A 23,544-nucleotide genomic window follows, 5' to 3' on the forward strand; every position below is an offset into this window, starting at 1 on the left:
AAAGAGAGGGCTTTGCTGCGTCCCTTAGCATCTCGGTCATTTATTAGGATGGCAATCCAGAAAATATTAGTTGCCCTGCTCGCGTTTGGGGTGACGGAGCATATACCCTATGCTCAGCTGAACCTTAAGACTCAGTTTCCATCTCATAAAATCCCAGAATAGCTTCGGCCGGAGGCGACCACCGAACCACCCACCCCGGCATTTATTTGTTTGACGTCATTTGAACCCTACGTGAGGCAGAAAGGCCTGACGGCTGCCGTTGGCCAAGACAAGCTGCGGAGGACGCGGGGTGCTCAAACCACAGGCAGGGGTGCCAGCCCAGCCAGATCGCCACGGACACCCCAAAATATTTGGTTTCGATCATCAGAGACGGCGTGTTTCCAGCGCCGCGGGTGGGAGTGGGAAGGCATCGGGGCACAGGAGCCGTGCAGCAGGAAGGCGTCTGCAGAGCTCGCAGGTTTGAAGGGCTGCCATGAAGCGGTGGGGATTGCCACGAAGGAGGGTAGATCCCACGCCCGGGATCCTTCTGGTGGGCGCATCCCGCTGCCAGCACCCCAGAACGGTTACGGTGGCATCGGGGAGCGACCGGGTGGGATGCGCCGGCATCACCCTGGCGGGAAAGGCCCAGCTCCCCAGGTTTGAGAGGATGGAGAGAAAATGGAGAACGATGCCCGCATCCCCGCGGGGCCCTCCCCGTCCGTCCCCTGCCGCTCGCCCTGGGCTCCCCACGCCGGAGGGAGGGCAGGGGGCTCCCCGACAGCGGCTGACCCCGCACCCCCGCTGCCAGCCCCGCGTCTCCGCGGGATCCCCTCGGCGCCCCCCGGTCCCCGCCGCGGGGCTGAGGCCGGCCGGCTCGTGACACAGCGGGTGACGTGGCGGCGGCGGCGGCCAATGGCAGCGGCGCGGGCGGTATAAAAGCGGGCGGCCGAGGGGTTGGCGGGAGGGAGCGCTGAGGGCGCCGGGCTCCCTGTCAGCGCGGTGCCCGCACGGCGGCGGGCCGGCCGGCGGGGCCCGGCCGGGGCCCATGGAGGCGGCGCGGAGCTGTAACGGCTACGCGCGGCAGGAGAGACCGCCGCCCTCCGCCTCCCCGTCGGTGGGCGCCGAGAAGCCGCGCGTCCCCCCCGGCGGCAGCGGCAGCGGGGACGGCTGGCGGGGCGAGCGGCCCCGCAGCGAGGAGGACAACGAGCTGAACCTGCCCAGCCTGGCGGCCGCCTACACCACCATCCTGCGCTCGCTGGGCGAGGACCCCGAGCGGCAGGGGCTGCTGAAGACTCCCTGGAGGGCGGCCACCGCCATGCAGTTCTTCACCAAGGGCTACCAGGAGACCATCTCGGGTAGGGAGCGCTCCCCCGGGCGGGCGGGCGGGCGGCCCCGGGGCGGGCGGCGGAGCTGGCGCCGGCTGCTTCGGTACCGGCTGCTTCGGTACCGGCCGTGGTGCGGCCTTTCCTGCTGTAGTGCTTAAAACGGGCTTCGCCGCTGCCCTGCCGTCGGTGCCCCTTGTCAGCAAGCCATCATCGATAAGTGCCAGAAACACCCTGTACCTTGGGCTCTCTCTGCCCTCTCCTTCCCCCGATTTATTTTGTTAAACTCCGTACTGGGAAACTTCACAATCGGTCGTAAACTTCTGGTTTCGTGGAACAGAGCCAGTGCTTTTGCTTTCCCTCTTCTGCTGTAAACTTTTCAAGCTCTGGCGTAGGAACTTGTTGATTGTACCGTCCTCCATCCCCGGCTGAGCTGGGCTGCGGTCACAGGGGTAGGAACGCTTGCTTCCCTTAGCAGGTGTAGGTGGCTTGAATTTCCTCAGAAAAGGTCCTGTTCAGCTGATGCTTTTAGCAGGTGAGGTTTTTCCAAAGGCGGGAATGAAACTTGAGGAAGCAAGTTAAGGAGAAAAGAGGAGGTCGGGGAGGTCCCTGCAGTGAATAGGGACCCCCGGCTCACATCCCTGCCCCAGGCGAGCGTCTTATCCTCCCTGCGGGCAGGAGGAGAGGAACGGGGTGGGATTTGTTCTCCTCATCACCAGCAACTCCAAAGTTGTCTCTTGGTTCCAGTGTAGGGTAAATCCTACTCGAAAATTTAGCTGTTGCATCAGTTTTCCTCTTCTCACCCCTTCCACTAACAAGTATACCGACTAGAAACAGTAAAAAAGGGCTTGGGAAGCCGGGGAATTTCCCCTTCTACTCCCTCTTACAGTAAAAGGCAAGTTCCTGTTAGCGCGTAAGGGATGCAGACGCTGTCAGCGAGGATCTTTGAATGCAGTCGGAAAGGAGCTGAGCGTGTTCTGCTCTCCGGGGTACGGCTCGGGTGTATTGAGTGCCCCAGAACTGCACCAGGGTGTTGGAGCTGAAGGAAAAGGCTGGACCGCGCCGATGGCTGGCATCAGGGAGGTGCCCACTAACGTGTCAGAGTCCTTTTCGTAAGTCCACTGTGCTTCAACTTAAAGGCTGGCTTTCCTGTTTAGTTTTTTTTTCACTTCTCGACTGTTGACGCTTCTGAAATCAGAATGCTGGAAGCTATATGCAATAACTTACTCATAGCCGGCTTATACTCATCTGCCGTTGTGTCCTAGCTTCCCCCAGGAACAGCATTTCTGCCTTGGCATTCATTTTGCCTTTCAGATCAAACCAGGTTTTCGGGTTCACATCTGGAAATAGGCTCTGGGCTGCAGTGGCCGTCCTCGTTCCTCTCTTCCTTTAGTCCTGCTGCATGGTGTGTTTGAGATGAGGTTTCATAGGGTCTCACGGAATAATCCTTTGTCTACTGGGAGTAACTTTCCTCATTTGGGGATTGCATGTGTCTCTCTACTGCTGGAAAACACAGGAGGTCTGTCAGTCATCCTGCCAGTCTCTAGCAGAAGGATTTTTTCCTGATAATTTCTGAGCAAGAATTTCTGTACTGAACCCGGATGAGGTTGCTGCCCATCTTAAGGCCTCTCTTATCTTGCTGCCAGTTTTGTGTGCAGAGCCACACATTCCCTTAAGTTTTATTTAATGGCTTTTTTTTTTCTGCTCCAGTGTGGATTCTCTGGGACCCAAATAGTCTTTCCCAATCTCTCACATACATTTCATTAAGCAGAGTAGTTCTGGATAGCCCCCTCCCCTGAATATCCATACCTAGGAGAGAGCTGTATTATATCCAAGAGTATAAAGTGTCACTGCTAAATGCTGTAATCTTGGACTGCTTTTTTCTTTTCTTTCTAGGAAATAAAATGAAGCTGTGATCTTAACATCCCTTCCCGTGTCAGGTGGGGAATCCTTTTACTTTCTAGCTACTCACCTCTTCTTACACAATGCCCAGCTTGCAGCCTTCCCACTCTTACTAGCCAAACAGAAGCGTGAGCTGTAGCTGAAGGACAAGTCCACAGCAGCTAGCAAAACGACTAGTGAACGAGGAGTTGGCTGAGAGAGTTGATATGGAAGCAACTTCCACTTGGGAGAGTTTTAAATGTGTTGTGAAACCTAGAGCCAACAATTACAAAGTCTTGGGGGGGGGAACAACTAGCTGTGGGACTGCAGTTCCTGCCACTCACCTCTGCTGCTGTGCTGTTCACTTGGCTTTACTAATACAGCTGCCTGCCTAGCCAGGCTGGGAATTGGACTGGGAACTGGCTTGTAAAAGTAAAAAAAAAAACCCCACCCCACAACAAGGCAGCCCTGACCTCTTGTTTTCTCAGGCTTATTTTGCAGCTTATTCTGTTTCTTATGTGGAACTGTCTGGGTAGGCAGAGGTTAAAGCAATGATTTGTGGGATGCGAGATGTGTGTTCAAGTTTTTCCCCAACAGGCAGGAGATAGCAGACAGATATGAAAAGATGGGGCTTGCAGCTATTATAAAAGGCTTCTCGAGTAAAGGCTCTGTGGTGGTGATTGTACAAACACAGGGCTCGAAGCAAGGTGTGTTGCAGCAGGCACCCATCTTCAGCTGGCCCCAGCTGAGCTCAGAACCCTTGCCAGAAGAGTGACAAAGAGAAACCAAGGCAGTGGATGTTAGTACAGCTACAGGCTTTAAAATCAGCCTTCTGAGTTTGTCTGCTTGAGTGTCTGCCTTAGGTAGGCAGGAGAAAAGCAATTAAATTTTAATGGCATTTTAATTTTCCATACAGGAACACAAAACATGATGTAATAGATATAGTCCCAAATTATGAAATACAGTGAAGGCTGGCGAGCGTGAAGTTGCAAGTACGCTGCAGGAGGCCTTCGGTGTTTAATGTCCTTGACTCGAGCCTCACTCGCTCTAAGCGAGAACATGGGGGTTATGTGGTTGGTCACAAAACTAAGCTACCTAACTGCTCTGAATGCTGCCCACTGCTCTCGGAGGTTAGTGATTTGAGTAGTGCCTTGCTCTTACTTGTCACCGAACACTTTTGAGTGCAGTCAGGTTGCTGGAAGCTTTTGGGTATGGTGGGGGATGGTGGCCTTACCTGCCCTGCAGCGATCTGTCCTCCGTGGTGGCGTTGGAGGAGAAGACCGAGTGGTGTGAGTGGGGAGGTTGGGTTTAAGGAACCCATAAAGCTTTTGGAAGCTGCTGAGCTGATGTGTGGTTTCAACAGAGTCAGCAAATAGATATTGTTTTTCTTTTTGAGCCCTGATTGATAATTTGCCCTTAAGAACAAACTATTTTCTTGATCTTTTTGGTTGCTGCGTGTCTGAGAACGTAAGACATTTGGGGCATGGTTAAATGTGCTGGGCATTTAATCTCCTTTCCTGGGTGTTGTCACTTTGCTTCCATGACACCTGACTGTATTTGTATTTTTGCACTTTCCATAGCTTAACTTAGTAGCGTCGTAGGGAAGATTACATCTAAATTCTGTCCCTTCTCTCCATTCAGATTTGTGTGAGTAGCAGAGAAGCTGATTCTGCTCTCCAGCTTCCACCGTGTGTGTATTTCCTAGCTTGCTTTCGATAGTGCAGAGTAACAGTGTTCCTGCTTTACCCCTTATTCATTTTTGCTATCTGCATTCTGCAGCCGGTCAGTATTGTATTTCAGAGCCATTGGTAGAGTTTACTTGCTAAATGTCTAAATCTGCCTCTTTCTGTTCTTTCTAGATTATGTCTTTTCTGTTATTAATCCTGGCTTTACTAAAGGCCTCAACCTCTGTCTTTGACAAAACCTATTCAAATGTATTGATTTCGCTTCCATAGTACTATTCATCAAGCTCATTGGAGTAGCAAGAATGCCTCCAGTGATTTCAAATAAAATCCACCTGGGGACCAGGTTAAAAATGCTGGCAGCTCATGCTTGGATGTCTGTGTAGACCAACAGCCATTACACCAGAAACCTCTTGATGTATTGGTAAGGATGGCAGAGCGGACAAGATACCAAAAGTTTTACTTCTCAATATCATGCAGTGCGTCTGCATGAGCATCCAAGAACATGTTTGCTTTTCCAGGGTCAGATCTATCGGCTTCGTACTTCTGGGAGTAAATTATATTACAAAATAGTAACCCGTCCTCTTGGTTAACAAAGGTGAACAGGACTGTTGATAGCCAGTTGCCTTTAGCTTTCTTAGAGTTGGTTCAGGCAATTGCCTGCCACTCAAAGACTAAACCTTGAGAGATCTGTCCCTCCTCTTACTAAAGGCTTAGTGTCATACCCCAAGGTGCTGCCTGTGAGTCTCTATATAAATACTATGAAGCATGAGTGTGTGCAAATGCAGTAAATGAGTGAATAAATGGAAGTACAAGCTCGCAGGCAGTAGTAACTTGTAACTGAAGCTGAAGACTTCAGAATCAACCTTGCTAAGCAGAGCTAACCTGTAAGTTACAGAAACAGTGTCAGTTACGGTGAGTGTCAACGGTGCTAACTTCAAAAGGTAAATCATAAAGGAGTTGGTTCTGATTGTGTAATCCTGTAGGAAACATCAGGCACAGGGTTAAACAAGCTGCCTGCATCTGCAGTAGGAAGTGAACTTGTTTTCGTCATCCGTAAGCACTCTAAGCAAAACAGCGTGTTCATTAAACAGTGTACTTGCTGGTAACGGTGATAGCTGTTACATCAATAACTTTTCTGGTCGGTATGTTAGCTTTCAAGCATGTTGGCAGGTTCAGCTGTCCTTTCAGCTTGTTTAATAGGGAAATGAAAATCAGAAGTGCTGGGAGAGGATAACTTTGCTTTCTGAACCTCTGTGGTTTGCCAGGCTGCATGTATGCTTTATTTGCCTGAAAGCTAAGTGACTCTACTGTGCAGCTTTTATTGTAAAGCAAACAACAACTAGTTAGATCTCATATAGTAGATTAACACCTGCTGAACTGTGTGTATGTTGTTTTTTCTCTCATTAGTTTATGTGCTTTTCCTATGGTGAAGGGTGAAAAAAAGCAACCTTAATACTCTTCTTCTTGTCTGCGTGGATTTGGTGTTTTGACAGATGACAACACCGGTGTAAGCTCATACGTTTTTCCAAGCCTGCTCAGTTTGCTGTGGATGAGAGGTGCTAAGCGTTGCTACGGAAAAATAGACAGGCAGTGCTTTAAACAAACAAGGCTGTTTGATCAGCAGCGCTGCCCTTTGCTAAGAGCTGGTGAGTTACTTCATCCTTTCCTGGAAACAAGGTGCTGCTAGTTCTCTTGCTTCTCATAAATGCAACAGTTCTGACCTATTAATAACTTAAACATCAGCATTATCGTGGTGTGGTCATGGCTTGTTTCTTGTAAACTGGAGGATGGGAGATACAGGGTTGTTCAGAATAAGGTCCTTGGGCGTTTCTTTTCTCAACCTCTACCCCCACACGAGTGAAGCCTGCCGTGCTGAAACGGGTACTCGATGTGGTGAGACTTCTGCTGGCAACTGGGACTGCAGGACTTTCCAGGATGACCTCCCCTGCCCATTAATGCTCAAGTAACGCCCAAGTTTGTTTGGCGTTTTGTCGGGAATTTATTAAATGTCTTAACCTCTTGGATCTTAACTATTAAAGGCTTCTGATCTCTTCACGTTGCTTTTCCAAAGTGTTGTTTCATCGTCTCTGATTTTGCTTTGTTTCAGTTTCAGAAAGAAATTTCAGCACCTTCTATGACATGAGACATTGAAATGGTTATTGAAAATCCTGATACATTTTAATGAGCATCTCCATAACCCTGCTTTCCCTCATATTAATAAACCTCCTGGCAGAAGACAACTTCTAGAATCTAATCTTAGCTTCATCTGAGAGTCTGCAATAACTGATCTCTTACGAATAGACTTGAGTCTCTCACTGCAACATGGAAGTGTCTTATAGGAAAATAAACGAATCCGTACAAATGACGGCCAGAATTAGTTGAATAACAATAATGCTTTTCCTCCGTCTTTGCTTTTATGAAATGTGCCTTAAATTACACATCTGGTTCATCTCTGTTCTGCTAACTGAGGAATTAAGATTTGCTTCTGAAGCAAATGTTCCTGTCTGAAGCTGAATGTCTGTTTCTAGTCCTTTGTGGCAGTGATGAAATCTGAAATATTAGTCATAAACTTGTAAATTCTTTTGTGTCTGAGGTTTCTCTTGGTTCCTGTTGGGAAGGTCTGTTATGGCAAGGAGGCCACATAATGCTCATTTAATTTTCTCTGCAGCTTTTGAACTCTATTGCCTATTTAAATAGTAATGTGGCATCTTAGGCTGTGTCTCTTTCTGGAGCTCTTCAAGACTTCTTGAAGTGAATGGCATACCCAGGCCCCCCCTTTCTTAGCAACCTGAAGTTGTTAACTTTCTGCAGCAGTACAAACTCTCTTTATATGAATGAGTGTGGGTTTTTTTCTTTTTTAGCCTGATCCTCTTCTCTGTATGCATAATAGATTCCTCGTACCTTTTTAATGCTGAAAGGTTGCAATAGTTTTGTTGCTTCTTATCTGGAATATCTTCTCTAACTACAGTTATCCTGTAGTGTTATCACATGAATAAATAAAAAATTTCAGTTTTGACTCTACATCTTACTGCTTACCCAGCAGCAACTGAAAGGTTTTTATAGCAATTTCCTCCCAGATTTAATTCTGACCATGCAGTCAGTTGGTTTCCCTACCACACACTCAGCTCCTGCTCTGTCACTTACATCTGTCTTCAGGTGAATCACAGAATCGTTAAGGTTGGAAAAGACCCTTAAGGTCATCGAGTCCAACCGTTAACCCAGCACTGCCAAGCCCACCACTAACCCATGGCCCTAAGCACCACATCTCCCTGGCTTTTAAATACCTCCAGGGATGGGGACTCAACCACTTCCCTGGGCAGCCTGTGCCAGGGCCTGACAGCCCTTTAGGTGAAGAAGTTTTTCCTAATATCCAACCTAAACCTGCCCTGGCGCAGCTTGAGGCCGTTTCCTCTCGTCCTATCACTTGTTACTTGGGAGAAGAGACCGACCCCACCTTGCTACAACCTCCTTTCAGGTAGTTGTAGAGAGCAATAAGGTCTCCCCTCAGCCTCCTCTTTTCCAGACTAAACAACCCCAGCTCCCTCAGCCGCTCCTCATAAGACTTGTGCTCCAGACCCTTCACCAACTTCGTTGCTACTCTCTGGCCACACTCCAGCACCTCCATGTCCTTCTTGGGGTGCGGGGCCCAACACTGAACACAGTACTCGAGGTGTGGCCTCACCAGTGCCGATGAAGAGAAGAGGAACTTCTTCCTGAGAAAGGCAGTCGAAAGGATCTGCCAATGTACCTTAATGGATTTTGGTGTCTGGCTCATGGCGCTGCCGTTCTGGAGTATCCCCCCAAACGACAACCTGTTCTTAGTTCATGCAAGGTCCCCTGCCATCGGTTTTGGTGTAACTCGGTCTGTGTTCCAGGGAGAGCAGGAGGTACCTGACCTCAGCCTGTCCTTTAGTTTGTTCAAGCTAATGGGCACTGGTATGGCGTGACTTGCCCTCATGGGACGTCTGCATCCCTTGGCCTGAACCCATTCCTATGGTAGCCTCAGCTGCCTGCTGCGACTTACGGGTCACCATGGAGAGCAGAGGGGCTGTTGGCGAGGCAATCTGGAGCTGTGTAATGGGTATCAGGAGAACCTTGTGCCGTATGTCTCTGCCAGGATGGATGAGCTCAAGTATCGGGGGGATCTCTGAGGCTGCCTTCATCCTCTTGACACTGAGCAATCCTCAGTCTGACTCCTCTAAAGTGGAGCAGTGGGGCAACTTAACACCACGGGGAAGTCCTTTAACTCATAGTGAGAACAACCGACATCACTTCAGTCTTCTGTCTCCCAGGCGGAGTAAAAATGGGACATCTGAAGTGCTGTGAAGCCGACGCAGTGCTGCTCTGCGGAGTGCTGCCATCCTTCATTCCCTTCGCCTGCTGAGCCAGCTGCCGGGTGGGCTCTCGCTTCTTTGGTTGCCAGAGGTGCTTTTGCTTTCCTGTGTCACATTAAAGCCATGCAAATAGTTTCTATAGCAACAGGTCTTCTTGCTTAGCTCTGACGCAAAATCCTGAAAGGTTTTTCTCGTTCTGTCTTCATCCAATTCTGATTTTTTTTTGCTTTTATCAACTCTTTTTGAAGATAAAGGGGAAATTTAATTCTGCTCTGTTTCAGGAGTTAACTCGCAGCAGAGGTGTCTGTTCAGTTTTAACAGCCCACTGAAGTTTCTACAACAGGACTTGAACTCTGGGCTGAATTGAATCAGCTGGAATAATCTAGAGAGTGCCCCGACTGTACATATAATGTTTGTTCTTGTTCCCCTCCTCCTAGCCATATATTTTAATTGGAATCTTAGCTTTGCATTAACATGATGTGCCTGGGCTTAAGGACTTAAGCAGTAAATTCCCTTAGCTTTTCTGGGGTGGTGGAGAATGAAAATGGTGTTATTTGCAGCCTCCTTTGGCTTATAGACAGGGCCTGGGGGCAGCTCTTGAGCACAGCTGTGGCTGATGAAAGCTGAGCGAGGGGAGGTATGACTGGGAGGCCAAGGGACGATGGAGGAACTGCCCATCTTCTTCCTAGCAGAGGAGACGCTAGTCCCGTCCTGCTGATGTGCGTGATTACGTAGGTGGTAGTTGGATGGAATAAAAGTGTTGCTTCATTTGAGAGGAAGAATTTCCTTTTTGTATTAAGGAAGAATATCCTGTTGAGGAGGAGCCCATCTGAACTGCAGGTGCCTTGCTTTGTCAGGAAACCACGCTGGCAATGTTTACTTCTAGCCCTCCTCCTCTCTAAAAGCCCTGTTGACTTCTACGCTTTTGCTTTGAAGATGCTGGTGCTGCAGGAAGAAAGGGTGGAAAAGACGCAGTTGCACTGGAAGGGCAGGTGGGTATTGCAGAGCTGAGAGATGCAGCCCGTGTAGCAGCCACGTTGCTCTCTGTGAACTGGGACAGGCTTGGGGAGGGACGACGCCACTTTTAAACCTTGCCCTGAGTGGCAAGAGTCAATGTTTTGGGGCCTCCAAATGAGGAAACCGAAATCAAGCTAGTGAAGCAGGCCGTGTGCCCTAGTAGGTAGAATGAAAGAATGGGGGGAAAAAAAGCAGGAATTTGTCCCCAGCTTTGCTTCTGCCCTGGTTAATCTGAGGCCCTGTTTCCCCTTCTGTCCTTTCAGCTCCCTTAAGTTCTCCAGAACACGTGCTGCAGGCTGAGCTTGTTGGGGCCCTGTTTGAGGATGTTGCAAATGGAATGATTAAAAAAAAAAAAAAAATAAAAGGCAGACAAAGTTAGATAAAATGGTATTGCCTCCCTGCACAAAGTGTTTGAGTCTGTGCCAAACAAGTCTCTCCCATGTAATTACTGAAAACAAGTGCTGCAGTGGGACATAGCACAGCATCTTGTCGCAGCCACTTTTACCTAACTCTTCTTTTGCCAACGCGAAGCTTGGATTTCAAAGGGGGAGGTATATAGGGATAGGCAGGCTTCAAGCTATGCTTATTTTCGGGAGAACAGGCTTGTGAAGTGTGAGCAGGAGGGACAGGAGCAGGACAGGGGTGACCGGGGCTCTCTCTGAACCCCGTGGCCATTTGCTCGGGTAGTGGCCGTCAGTCTCACGTTTTGTTTTACCTTGTGTCCCTGTGTCACCTGGCAGTTGTGAAGGGGTTACGGGAGGGGCTAGTGCTAAACTTGTTTCTTTTTTCTTCATGGGCTCTGGCCCTCCTTCTCAAGGAATAACTGGTGCTGACTTAGAAGCAGCACACCCTGCTGCCGGCACAACTGCAGATGTTATGCAGCTGAGCAGGTATCATCTGTAATCTGGCTGCAACTTGCTGCTAATATTAAATAAGTCTAAGGTGCAAAATCGGCAAGACCTGTACGAATGAGAAGCATCCCACAGCTCTGGTTATATTCTTCATGCGTGGATCTGTTTGCTTACACACCTCTAAAACTCCCTTGGCTGTGAGGGGGCCTTGCCCAACCTGCTGTGACTGTGGGCAGTAGCCTAAAAGGGGATGTGCAAGAAGGATGGATGACCTTTGTGTTCCTGTTTGATGGCTTTAGCCATGAGAAGGATGCATTTGGTTCCTGAGGTTGCCTGCGTGGTACGTCACAGGTCACTTCACCTTCTTTTTCCCCCAGCTTTAAAATAGGGCTATCAGCTGTCTCCATGATACAACGTGGCCCTTCAGGATTCCAGTAACAGAGTTAGGTTCCTTAGATAAAGCTTGTAAGGGTCTATTAAGATGTATTTTGTACATGAATAACTCTGTATATACATGTATATGAGACTTCACAGCTGAAGTACCTTCTGTTGTAGCTTTGGCCTTACGCTGTGTCACACAAAACCATGACTCTTAATGAGAACGTGGCCATTTTTGATTGTTCTGAACAGTCTGCTTTGCGAGCGTGCTGACTTAAATCCCTATCTAACATCAGGCTCTGATATGCTCCTGGCAAGGCTGGTATGAGCCAAGCTGGTGGTCTAATAACAGCAGCAGTCGCTCTGGAGATGCTTCGTGGATCTGTTTGGATTTTGTTTTAATAATGCTGGGCATAGTAGCAGGTTTCGTGAAACCACTGTTTGCCTTTCTGCTGTGGAAATGGCACGTCTGCGGAGTGCTGCAGGAGGGAGCTGAGAACCCAGGCTCTGTCTCCCCTTCCTTCTCCTCCGAGCCTGCTTTGTTTTGGATTCTGGCTATTCCTGGCTGAATTCATAGTTATACAACTGCATGGTGCTCCCCAAAATCCTCTCCAGCAGGGTTTGGAGTAAACTAGACTCTGAAATTTGAAGAACAAAACTATGTACTTTTACAGAGTTGTTTTGTGGCCTCTTTCGTGCCCCCTACTCCTGCTCTCTGACCCGATCAGAAGCCTTCTGGGGTTCAGCCTCGCTGCCTTGCAGGTTGCCAGCCCTTCTCGGGAAGGAACGTGCGTCGCAGGCAGAACATCTTGCGCGCAGTTTCCAGGGTTACCTGTGCAGTGCTGATAGCAAGCAGGAAATTAAAACGCTCCATGACGATGATACGTTATCGACAACAGATGGTGGCCATTAGGTGTACGTGCGTGTCAGGGGAAGGCATACAGGCAAGTAGAGCAGACAGAACTATTAGGTTTGTGTAGCACTGCGGGTGCTAAGCTCCGGTGTGGAGGAAGCAGGGCAGTCCCCGAGCACCCCGGTTTCCCTTCTGGCCGTGGTGTGTGTGACTCTGGTTCCTGGAACTAACTCCACGTAGTCGCTGTGGCTTCAAGCGAACTTGTTTGCAGTTTCTTGTTCTGATTATCATCCCTTCTGTACAGCTAGCTCTTTCTTGCTATTCTCTCTCTAGTCTCTCTCTTCTATACAGCTCTTCTCTCTCGCCCTTCAAAAGGCTGTTCTACTTTCAGCCTCTCCAGGCATGGTCCAGCAGTCTTTGTGGAGACAGTGATCTGCTGTAGCCTGTATCAGGATTGCTCGGGGACTTGTCAGGGGACTGCTAAACCTGGAAAATCAACGGGGGATCTGTTTTGCTGAGCTCTGAGACTAGCAAAGTGTCACGTTGTATGTTCCTTTTCTTACTGAGCTGTCTCTTCTTCCTTCTATCTTTGTAGTTTCTCCACCTCAATTCTCTGTTAACTCAGGTGCAGAATTAGGCTGGAGTATGCATATGCATGCCTGCTGTCAGGTCAGGACAGCAAATCTCTCCCCCAATCTGTGAATGCGGATCTGTCTCTTCAGCTCTTGTGTATGCCTGAACAACTGCTGGCTGGTGTGCTTCAGGATGAAATAAGAGTATCTTATGTGTGTACGAAGCCTCGTTGAAAATAGTGATGCTGGTGTTGAAGTGTTTGAAGAAACCGCTGTGATGGCTTAGCTTTTCTCAAACCTGAGGCTCAGCTTTGCTTGTGGTATGTGGAAGCACTAATGGCCGCCCACTTTGAGATGTGCTTTCCTCCTCAGCACTGGCTTTATCAGCTGTAGTCTTAATTGCTCTTAGGACGTCAGTAATTCTGCAAAGACTAGACTCTAACCTGGGTTCAAACTATTACTTAAATAAAACGCTATAGGCTGACTTCTGGCGTAGCATGTAGGTAGTCTGACGTAGCACTGCGGCAATTGTATGATTGTATGCAATACGAAGCGTACTTGTGATGTTGCTCCGTAATTGCCTTCCATATCTTCACCCTAAAATCTGTAGTTCTGAGAGCGCTATGCTCTTGCTACAAGCTTTCTCAGATCCTGGCTGGAAGAACCTTCCATGCTTGTGCATTTATTTTTTTTTAATGCAAATGTTTAATTTCAGATGTTCTGAATGACGCCATCTTTGATGAAGATCATGATGAGATGGTAATTGTGAAGGACATAGACATGTTCTCATTGTGTGAGCATCACCTCGTTCCATTTGTTGGAAAGGTAACTCTTCCTCACAAAACAAATGTGGGAATACATGATAAAAGACCTAAAGTACATGTAAAAGACTTGTAGCTGTAACTACAAAGCTTTTAAAGCTATGAGTATTTACTGCTTACGGCTATGATTCTAGAAGTTAACCTTCAGAATACAAATAAGGAAGACCTCCTTAATGTGAGGTTTTTTTATTTGGATTTAAGCTCCTAAAATATAATGTTCAACCTTTCCTAGTCTAAGTAGTCTAATGGTTTCTGACATTTCATATCAAAGCTCTTCTTTGTGAAGCAGCCGCAAGCCTTCAGGGCAGACATCTTGATATTAAACCGGCTCACCCTGCACGCTGGCTCTGTCACGGATTTAGCTTCTGGCTCAGAGCTATCGAATGCACATTCATCTCGGGAACCCCCCATGAGCGGAACAAACTTCTGATTAGCAGCCCTGGTCTTTAATAAGCAAGCCCAGTCGGGGAGGGGATGGTCAAAATTGACTAGCAGGAGGCTGCTTAGGTTGGGACTCCCATGAAAGGGGCTGGCGTTTCAGTTGGTGTTGAAATTGTGATGCCGACAACTTTAAAAATAAAATAAAAATTCTCAAGTTAACCGCTGTAAATGTGATGGGTTCAGAGCGGATAGTCCGTTCTGCACATCTCAGCCCCTTCCCTCCCATATCAGCACAGAAGGATGGAGCTTATTCTGACCCATCTGTGCTACCATAAAGTACTCACAGGCCAGAGAGTAGCAAGTGCTTTTGTAGTCTATAAAATTCGATCAGTACCATATACGTCCCAAGTAAACTGGCTCCCAAAAATAACATACCTGAACAGAAACCAGCTGTTTATTTAGTTGAGTCAACTCCATTTCGTCTGCTTTCTTTTCATACTGCTAGTGTTTTATACTGGAAAACAAGGTAACTTCTTTTTCTGTGCAAGCTTTCTATTTTGCCTGTTATTCTTGGTTACACGTACTGTGTATATTCTCTTCGTTACTCCTGTGGCAATATATGCGTTCTTTTTACATCTAGCTGTTTAGCCTGTGTGGTTTGGAGAAATCTTCTCGCAAACACCGAATTGGTCCTGCTCGTATAATGGTCTGCTAAATGACTTGGTATGCCTCTAAATATTCTCAGACTAAGCGTTCTCCTGTTGGGTACATCAAACAGGCTGCAAATACTGACCGGTAGGTCTTGTATTTGCAGTTCTATCTTAAATGAAATGAAGACATTCACAAAAATACTCTGTGGGGAACAAGATTCGACTCTTACTTCTAGGTTATGTCTCTTACTTTATCTGAAATGTTTCATGTCTTTTCAGGTGTCAGTGGGTTGATTACCCAACAGAAGTGATAGGAATGAGCAAGTTAGCCAGGTAATGAGGTGCACTGTGGTACCTCTAATTGCAGGTACAGCAATACAGGATTCTGAGATGGGGCCTCTAGGCAAAGCGCTAAGACAGAATCCTACACTGACACTCCCCTACTGTATCTTGGCGAATTTTTCAAGTCTCTGGTACAGTGACACAAATGCTGGCTTATAATCGGTTATAACTGTAAACCCACTTGAATTCAGTAGCCTATGTTGCTTTCTGAAAACAAGAAGCTAAATGGCTTTCCCCCTGCCTTCGTATCTGAGCACTTCCCAAGAACTTATTCCAGCTTAGTGCAACTAAGTGTTCAGTATGAATGTGCAGCAAAGCCATATTTGAGCAGGATGGAAATTGACTTAATCATACAGTGATCTATGGTATTACCAAAGCAGGAAAAAAATAATAATAAAAAAAAATCAGTAAGTGCAGCCTGATTTTGGTGGCTAAGTATTTCTTGCCATCAGAACTTTTCTCTGGAAGTGAAGTGCAGTCCCTCTCCTTCCCGCTCCCTAAATCCATTTTAGGTCTTGAAAGAAAAGCATGTTTATTTTACATGAACAGCGCTGTGCTGAGTAATAGACTGCTTTTTGTACCCAAGTGTAGCAGAACTCTGTAGCATTCCTGAGACTTGGAACATGAGCCTTGACTCTTGAAGAGCTGTGATTTTTCTCCCCCTCAGAAAACTCACCTGTTCTTCACCAGGACACTGACCTCGCCAGGCATTTACAGTCTCTGTTAGCTCCACAGTTTTTCAGGCTTGCATGGTGGCATGTTCCTCCCACGTGCTAGGACTTCTGGACTGTTCCAGAGTTAGTTCTGGGGCACATGCACATTTCATTCTCTATGCATGAGTTTCGTGTGCATTTGGAAGTGTGGTTTTGATTCTGTTAATGGTTTGTTCTCCTCTGTCTAGGTACATATTGGCTATCTTCCTAACAAACAAGTACTTGGCCTCAGCAAGCTTGCTAGGTAAGTGTTAATGTAATGAAAGTGATGCTAATTTGTAAAAAGGATTCCAAGCTGTGCTAATCTTTCTAATCTGGTCCTCCTCTAAAGCTCAGCCCACTCTGTGTCCTGGATTTGGATTCAGACCAATCCTCGGCATTATGTTCTTGTGGAGAGGACAGATAAGTCTTAGCTCTGTGTTAATTCACATCAGTTGACTGTAGTGGAGCCGTAGCGCTTTTGTACGTTCATCCAAAGCATTGGTGTCTGCAGGGAGCACAGAAGCAGGAACAACAGAGAATTTGGTCACGTTCAAAGCAGGCCACAAGAACCAGTGGAGATCTCTAGCTGTTTACTACTTGTGTCTGTATTGACCAATACGAACAAAACCCCCAAACTTCCAAACTAATTGAACATGTTCTATGGATAGAAATTGAATTGCAAGCTTTCATCTGTTAGCTGACTCTTTGGATAAATTTGGCATTTCTTTCTTTCACTTGAGACCTGGTGAGAGCGCTGTGGGGTAGATTTTTATAGATAAGGTTCAGCCTAAGAAACAAGGCAGTTATGTACTTGAGAAATCCATTTGTTATGTAAAATAGCTTTTTCCTCAGCAAGGGCCCTTGGATCACTTGTTGCCCTGAGTCTTGTTATCAAGTGATAAGTTCTGGTGAGGAAGGGAATGGTAGATCCCTTCAGTAAGCAGATTACTGAGGACCAGAGCGGAAAGGTCTCTTTTGAGAAACGAATCTGAAAAATTGACTGTAGTTCAGAAAGACCACATAGGTTTTGCTTATACTTTCCCTGATAATGTCTCTTAATCTTGCCGTAGCTCCAATAATGCTAATGAGAATTAGCCTTGTAAATCTGCATGCCCGCTGGGTTTTCTTAGCGGGTAAGAAATGTGTAGGATACAACACTAAAATGATTTAAAGTCAGTCAGCTCTGTTCTGTGCTCTGCTTGCCCAACAGTGAATTTGGTTTGGAAGTGGAAGGGCCCTTGGAGGTCCTTGAAGGTCACATCTTTGCTAACGTAACTCGTATTACAGGGAGGCCATCTTCACGTCTTCTAGCAGTGCTTATAGGAGTGGACTTTGCTCTGATTAAAAGGCTGAAGCAGGCAGTTCAACCTTTAAATTTTTTCCCTACGTGTTTTCTGTGGCTGTTCCTCAGCACTGAAACTGTAGGCTGAGGTTCTGAGCCGACAGCACTGCAGTTGCTGGGCGAAAGACTTTGCCTTCCGTAGCTGCTTATGCTTCTGGATGTCTGCGTGGCAGTTGAGGGCTTGCGTTGTGTGTTGGCTGGCACTGGTGTGGCTGCATCTTTTTGAGTGGTGAGGGGTTTTTTTTTTGAGTTAGATTTCTGAAGACGAACATCCTTTGTGAAGAGACTGCTTTTAGCACTTGGTTTCATTTCTGCAGGGCTTGAATGCAGGATTAAGGATCACGTTGGAAATACGCATCGGTTGGTTTGTGCTTGCTCTGGTCTCTATTTACCTCTGAATTGCAGATGTAAAAAGGAGCTCAAAGCTGTCTTTGATTTTTAATGCAAGTGGCAACATGGTGCTAGAAGTGTACAGTTTTCCTACTATTTATTCTCGGTATAGAAACACGTGAGTGTGTGCAAGGCTTCCCGTGCTGTGCTTCAAAGGTTAAATCTTGCCTCTTTTTCAAGGTAGGGTAAAACTCCCATAGACTGCAATAATGAAAAGATTAGATTCTTGTATAACAAAGTGTTCTCAGTCCCCACTTGCTTTTGAGTGCTTACCATGAAGAAACTGGTGGGCCAAATAGCGCTTCCCTTTCGTGCCCTATATAATGCCACCAGTGTTCAAAGAAAGATTTGCGAGGCTGTTGGTACCGTAGGCCTAATCTTTCATAATGTGATTAGTCTAATGTCGTGAGTTTCTGTAGCTGTGGATGACCTGTATTCAGTAAGCAAACAACTTTCTTTGGATTTTAAGCTCAGGCTTGAAAATGCTAATGCAAATAACTGTTTTTACATAAACATGCTTATAGGACTTCTTATATGCAATACCAGTGTAAAGAATATCTCAGTATCAGCTTGTTTCCTATCCACGTATTTAATCTAAATATTATGTTGCTTTGTTTAGAATAGCTACAACAAAACCATTTCATTTCTGGAGGGGAGTTTCTGCATGTAATTCTCTCTCCAGAACAGCAGGCAGGTCTCATTGTCAGAAATGTTTCTTGTAACTAATGCCTCAGGCTGCCAGCCAGTGTCTGTTTTTTGTCTAGTCTGACCAGACGGGTATCGAAGCTTTCTATAGCAACGCCTTTACTTGGCCACTTGACGTGTAATTAAGCATTTGAGGTTGGCACGAATAACCCATTGAGTTACAAAGCAGTTTTAAGACTTTTCTTAAATGTGTAGGTTATAGTACGGCGGTTATAAATGATGGTAGTATCACTTGCATTGCCACACAAACGGCTTAATTTTGACATCGTGTCTGAGAGGAGCGGTAAGGTGATCCCTGCACTGAAATGCAAAGGATGGTGTGATATATGAGTGGAGAGTATCTGTTTTAAATAAAAACAATTCTGTCTCATTGTTCTTAGTTAAATCTGTGGTCAAATGCAGGAATCCAGAACATCTGCTTAATTTCAGTAGCCTTCTGGGAATCGCAATATCTGAATTGTCCTTAAAACAGCGTTTGGTTTAGCAAAAGGAGGTAGCCTGACCTCAGTACACGGATTAGCTTTCAGGGAGCCTTTGGGCCTGGATTCCTGTGCAACTGTGTGATGCAGGTGGGTGGTGGTACAAGGAATTCAAAAGTAACAGCCAACAGAAGCAGCTCGAAGGAGAAGGGACAGGTTTGGCCCTGAAATAGTCTCTGGGGTGGCAAGGAGGGGGAACCTGTCACTAAACCCAGTGATGTGCTAAGGGAAGTCCTTGAGCAATGCCAGCCGGGGGCTGAGCAGCAGCACGATGTCGGGTAGATTTCCAGGAAGGACGCGGATCCGTAAGGTGGTCTTGTTTGATAGTGTCAAGTGAATTGTGAAGATCAGACAGTAGTTAGATAGGAATAAGTATAACATTGTCTTTTTCCTTTCTTCTTTAGGATCGTGGAAATATACAGTAGAAGACTACAAGGTAAAGAGATGAATTTTTGCTTTTCATAGAATCATAGAATCGTCAAGGTTGGAAAAGACCCTTAAGACCATCGAGTCCAACCGTTAACCCAGCACTGCCAAGTCCATCACTAAACCATGTCCCCAAGCACCACATCTCCCCGGCTTTTAAATACCCCCAGGGACGGGGACTCAGCCCCTGCCCTGGGCAGCTTGTGCCAGGGCCTGACAGCCCTTTGGGTGAAGAAGTTTTTCCTAATATCCAACCTAAACCTGCCCTGGCACAGCTTGAGGCCGTTCCCTCTCGTCCTGTCACTTGTTACTAGGGAAAAGAGGCTGACCCCCACATTTCTACAACCTCCTTTCAGGTAGCTGTAGAGAGCAATAAGGTCTTTTGTTGTGTGCAGTCCTTTGCTAGCCAGCTCAGGGTACGGGTGATTGGACTATAGCTGTGCAAATTTTGGTGTGAAGAGAAACACTGGGCTCTGGAAGAGGTGTTTCTCATCTGTCATCTTAGCCCTTGTGTTTCCAATGAGGAGTAGAATCTGCCTATGAAAATAGATGTAGGCAGTAACTGGTTTGGAGGATAAATGTGCTACAAGATACAGCTGCCAGGAATAACTAAATTAGTTGGATGCTGCTGGGCTGTCCTACAGATAATTCGAGTGATGCCTTCAAGAATTCTTGTCTGAAGAGATGAAGCGAGAGCTGCCATGTTAGGGGCTGCCTGCCTGCTGCTCCTGAGAAGTGGAGGAAGCTGCAGGATCTGAGGCCTGGGTTGGGCTCTCGTTGTCCTGCCGTTAAATTTGGCCTATTCTTGGCGACAGAAGTCTTCGTCCCCATTAGGTGTCAGACTGGTGAACAGAGGGTGCTGGAGCTGCAGGAAGTAAAGCTTTGCAGCACAATAGACTCTCTTAATTTGCTCATTTTTTATCTCCATTTCCTTTCCTTAAACAGAGAAATTGTGTGTAGGGAATGAATAGTGCAGCAATAAAGCCAGTGAACAAACATATAAAAACTGAAAGAAAACAGAAAAGCAAGAAAATCTTAACTGCGTGATAGGAAATGTAAGAGCTGTTATAACAAATCATGGTAATGCAGTTCCTGCAAAGGTGTAATGCCAAATGACTTCCAATATAAACAAGCAAATAAAAGGTCTGTTCCAGGATACAAACCATAAGATAGGACTTGGCACTAATACAGTTTCTTTAGGAGGAGCATACTTGTGTGTGTGGTGGTAGGGAACAGGCACACTTGGGAACGAGGATGCATGCATGCATTGCTGTCCAGATAGTGGCGGTGCATTGGTGCTAGTCAGACTGAACCCCCCGTCTGAACTCCCTCTTCTTCTTTCAGTCCAGGAACGCCTTACCAAACAAATTGCAATAGCCATCACAGAAGCCTTACAGCCTGCTGGAGTCGGAGTGGTTATTGAAGCTACGTAAGTTACTCTGAGCTGTGCCGTGGTAGCGCGAGGGCTGCGTGTGGTTCCAGCTGCGTGCTGCAGAGCTGGGGTGCGTTGCCTCTTTGGCTGTGCCATGCTTGTTTATGAGGCAGAGTGCAGGCAGGAGTGATCCTTGCCTGTTCAGCGAAGTGCCCTGGTGGGTTGGAGCCGTTTAAAGTGGGAGCCTACCTTACTCGCTGCAGAGATGGGCAACCGGCAGTGTCGTCTGCTGTCCCAGTTGCACTGGGACTGTGCTCTCCATGCACCTTCTGCTTCCTCAAGTAGAGCAAAGCTTGGGACTAGCGACAGGCATGTCCCCGTGATCAGAATGCACCTTGGGAATGTGGGATTTTCCTCGGATCAGAGGAAAGAAGGCAGCGGGCTGGGAATTTGACCCTTTTCCATAGAGGACAGCTGAGGTACTGCTGACAGATGTCCACTCTGGATATGGAGGTTTTGTCACTTCCCCAGAATTTAATGTGACTGTGTAAGAAACATCTCTCTGGGGGATTACTTCTTTCTTTTGAGTATGCCTGATTTATTGATCCCCCCCCTCTCATTTCTTCTAGGCATATGTGTATGGTAATGCGTGGGGTACAGAAAATGAACAGTAAAACAGTAACCAGCACAATGTTGGGGGTATTCCGGGAAGATCCAAAGACCCGTGAAGAATTCTTGACACTCATCAGGAGCTGAAACTGTGTTATTCCCTAAATACACTCTGGAGATTGTTCTGTCCAGTGTCACTGTCTGTTCTTACTTGTTCCTACATCTCACTTTTAAACTAAATTGTTGTGAATTGTTGTCGTAGTCTTCGTGCAGTAAAAGACTTCTGATGGCAAATGAAAAATGTAACGATGAGGTAGGCTCCTCCTGGATTTCCAATGATGTTGATGTCGCAGAATAACAAGCTACGAATGGGGTTTTGGAAATGTTTTTCCATCCACAATGCAGAATATACTGCTGTTAGGAGAAAAGTGGGGGTTGGGAGTGAAATGGATATTTATGAAATAGTTATGTTTATTAGAATAAATATGGAGCAGCACAGGAACCGATTGAAAGTCTGTGGACCCTTGTAGGACCACTTATGCCGCAAATACTGTACCTCTGCTGAAAAGGATGGTCCTGAGTTGTCTCTGACTATTTTATTACAAGTCCTGCCGTGGCTGTTTCAATATCTGGATATGTTTGTTATACCTCTTTGAGATGTTACCTCTGGTGGTGTTTTATATTCTTGCTAGTATTAACCCTCCTTTTTTTGTGTGTGGGTTTATTTTTGTTTGAGAAATTTAAAACGCATTTTTCCTAGCCTCTTAACATGCAGGGAATTAACTTCTAAATTACTTGGGGCACAGTCTTGTCTCAATATAAAGGGTTTTATGCACCTTTTTCTCTGTGCCTCAGAATGTCTGACCACTTTAACTGTTAGTTTCTTACTATTTTTAAGCAAACTTTAACAGAGGGGAGGAAAAAACCCCCAGAGTCTGTTTGCAAAGTGCTAAGATATCCAAAGAGGTTTTTAATGATATTTATATCTTGAGCATTCCTTCTTGGGTTTCCATGGGTTAGACTGAGAAGCTAAATCTAGTCTGATAATTTGAAAATGAAGATTTCTCTTCACGTATTTCAAGATTTGCATCTCATGAGTGTTGGACCAAAGGTGAGCACTGAAATCCTGAACACAGCACATCGTACCTCTCCTGCCTGACGGCAGGTCATTTCAGGGCAAAGTAACCTGAAATGACAGCTTATTTTGTAAGAGCAATTGAGAAAAGCATTTCCAGGGCCATCAAAATGAATTAAACCACATTTTTCTGTGTATGTGGCAACATCTGTATGTGGCAGGATTGGTGCAGAAAGTTTCAGTCAGCTGGACTTGGCTGAACTTCTTATGCTTTGTTACAGTTTTAATGGGTGTTTTGTAACTCTTAATTGGGAAAACATGAGGCGCAAATGAAAACCACCCTTCTCAAACTAAGCACGGGAGGCAAAACTTCGAAAAGAAAATGTCAGCCAGGGTGTCAGATGCCCACGATGCAGGTTCCCATAGTCGTATCTGCTTTGCCGAAGATGAATCCAAGATGTTCGGTACGCTAACCTAAAAGGCAGTTCCTGGTCTGGCAAGCTCCATCTTACCAACATTCCTGTCTCTTGCTTCAACCCGTGTTGGAAACGAAATGAAAATCATGTCCGGTCAAGTTTCCATTGGGCCTAAAGAACTTTCCAGAACAACCACCTCATGCGTTTAGTTACACTAATTTTACCTTGATGGAAAATGGCATTATTGGAAAAATCTTTTATATATCTTCTCTCCTGGATTCTGTAGAGTTAGGTGCTATGAAAGTGTTTGTCTGTTAGTGTAAACAAGGTATGTGTTGCACATTTGTAAAATACACTAACTCTATGGCATTTGTTTTCCTTAAAGGGTTGAGAGCAGATATTGCCACTTCTCAGTTCAGTGTATATATCCAGCTGAAAAGCCTTAAATCTTTCTTGCCTGAAGTTCAGAGTAAAACTCTTTCTCTTTTTAGCTCAACACCTGGAAGGAGAATTTGAGGACCAAAGGGGCACGCTCTAGTACATTTGTTTCTCTTTGCTTGCTTTAGTTTGGGAACGAAGTCTCTGTAAAACACTGACTTGCTCCTGAGGTAATGAAAAGTTGCATTTTAACCATTTATCTCTGATCAGGATAAAGTTCACGTTGCACCACCACTGTTTTTTATTTCCCTGTCAGCTGTAGTCCTTAAAACATACCTCTCTCAACGTGTGGCCTTGGATTTTGTTCACATTTTTGTTGTTGTAAGACTTGGTGCGGGTTTTTTTGACCATTAGTATTGTTCAAACACACAAGCTTTAACTACGACCAGTGTGTATATATGTATGGTATGTACAGCCTGCCGTTGTACCACGTAGAAGTCCGTTGTCTCTAAAACATTAAAGCACAGTATTACCCTTCGGAGTGGTAGCATCCTTGGTGACTTGGAGGCGATGGCTGGGGGTTGTTTTGGC

The 23,544-nt window shown here is 46.3% G+C and overlaps 1 protein-coding gene across 1 annotated transcript; it reads left to right on the plus strand.

The window, feature by feature from the left end:
- Positions 1–955: 955 nt before the first annotated feature.
- On the plus strand, positions 956–23,490 carry GCH1 (GTP cyclohydrolase 1). Its single transcript, XM_087746841.1, has 6 exons — positions 956–1,334; positions 13,588–13,697; positions 15,968–16,023; positions 19,082–19,113; positions 20,448–20,532; positions 21,105–23,490. The coding sequence occupies exons 1-6, from the start codon at positions 1,025–1,027 to the stop codon at positions 21,229–21,231; spliced, it is 720 nt and encodes a 239-aa protein (XP_087602967.1). The 5' UTR covers positions 956–1,024; the 3' UTR covers positions 21,232–23,490.
- The last annotated feature ends 54 nt before the right edge of the window (positions 23,491–23,544 follow it).

This window comes from Nipponia nippon, unplaced genomic scaffold, assembly GCF_047370975.1.
Source record: "Nipponia nippon isolate SJK-2023a ecotype South Korea unplaced genomic scaffold, ASM4737097v1 scaffold_11, whole genome shotgun sequence".
Classification (NCBI taxonomy): Eukaryota; Metazoa; Chordata; class Aves; order Pelecaniformes; family Threskiornithidae; genus Nipponia; species Nipponia nippon.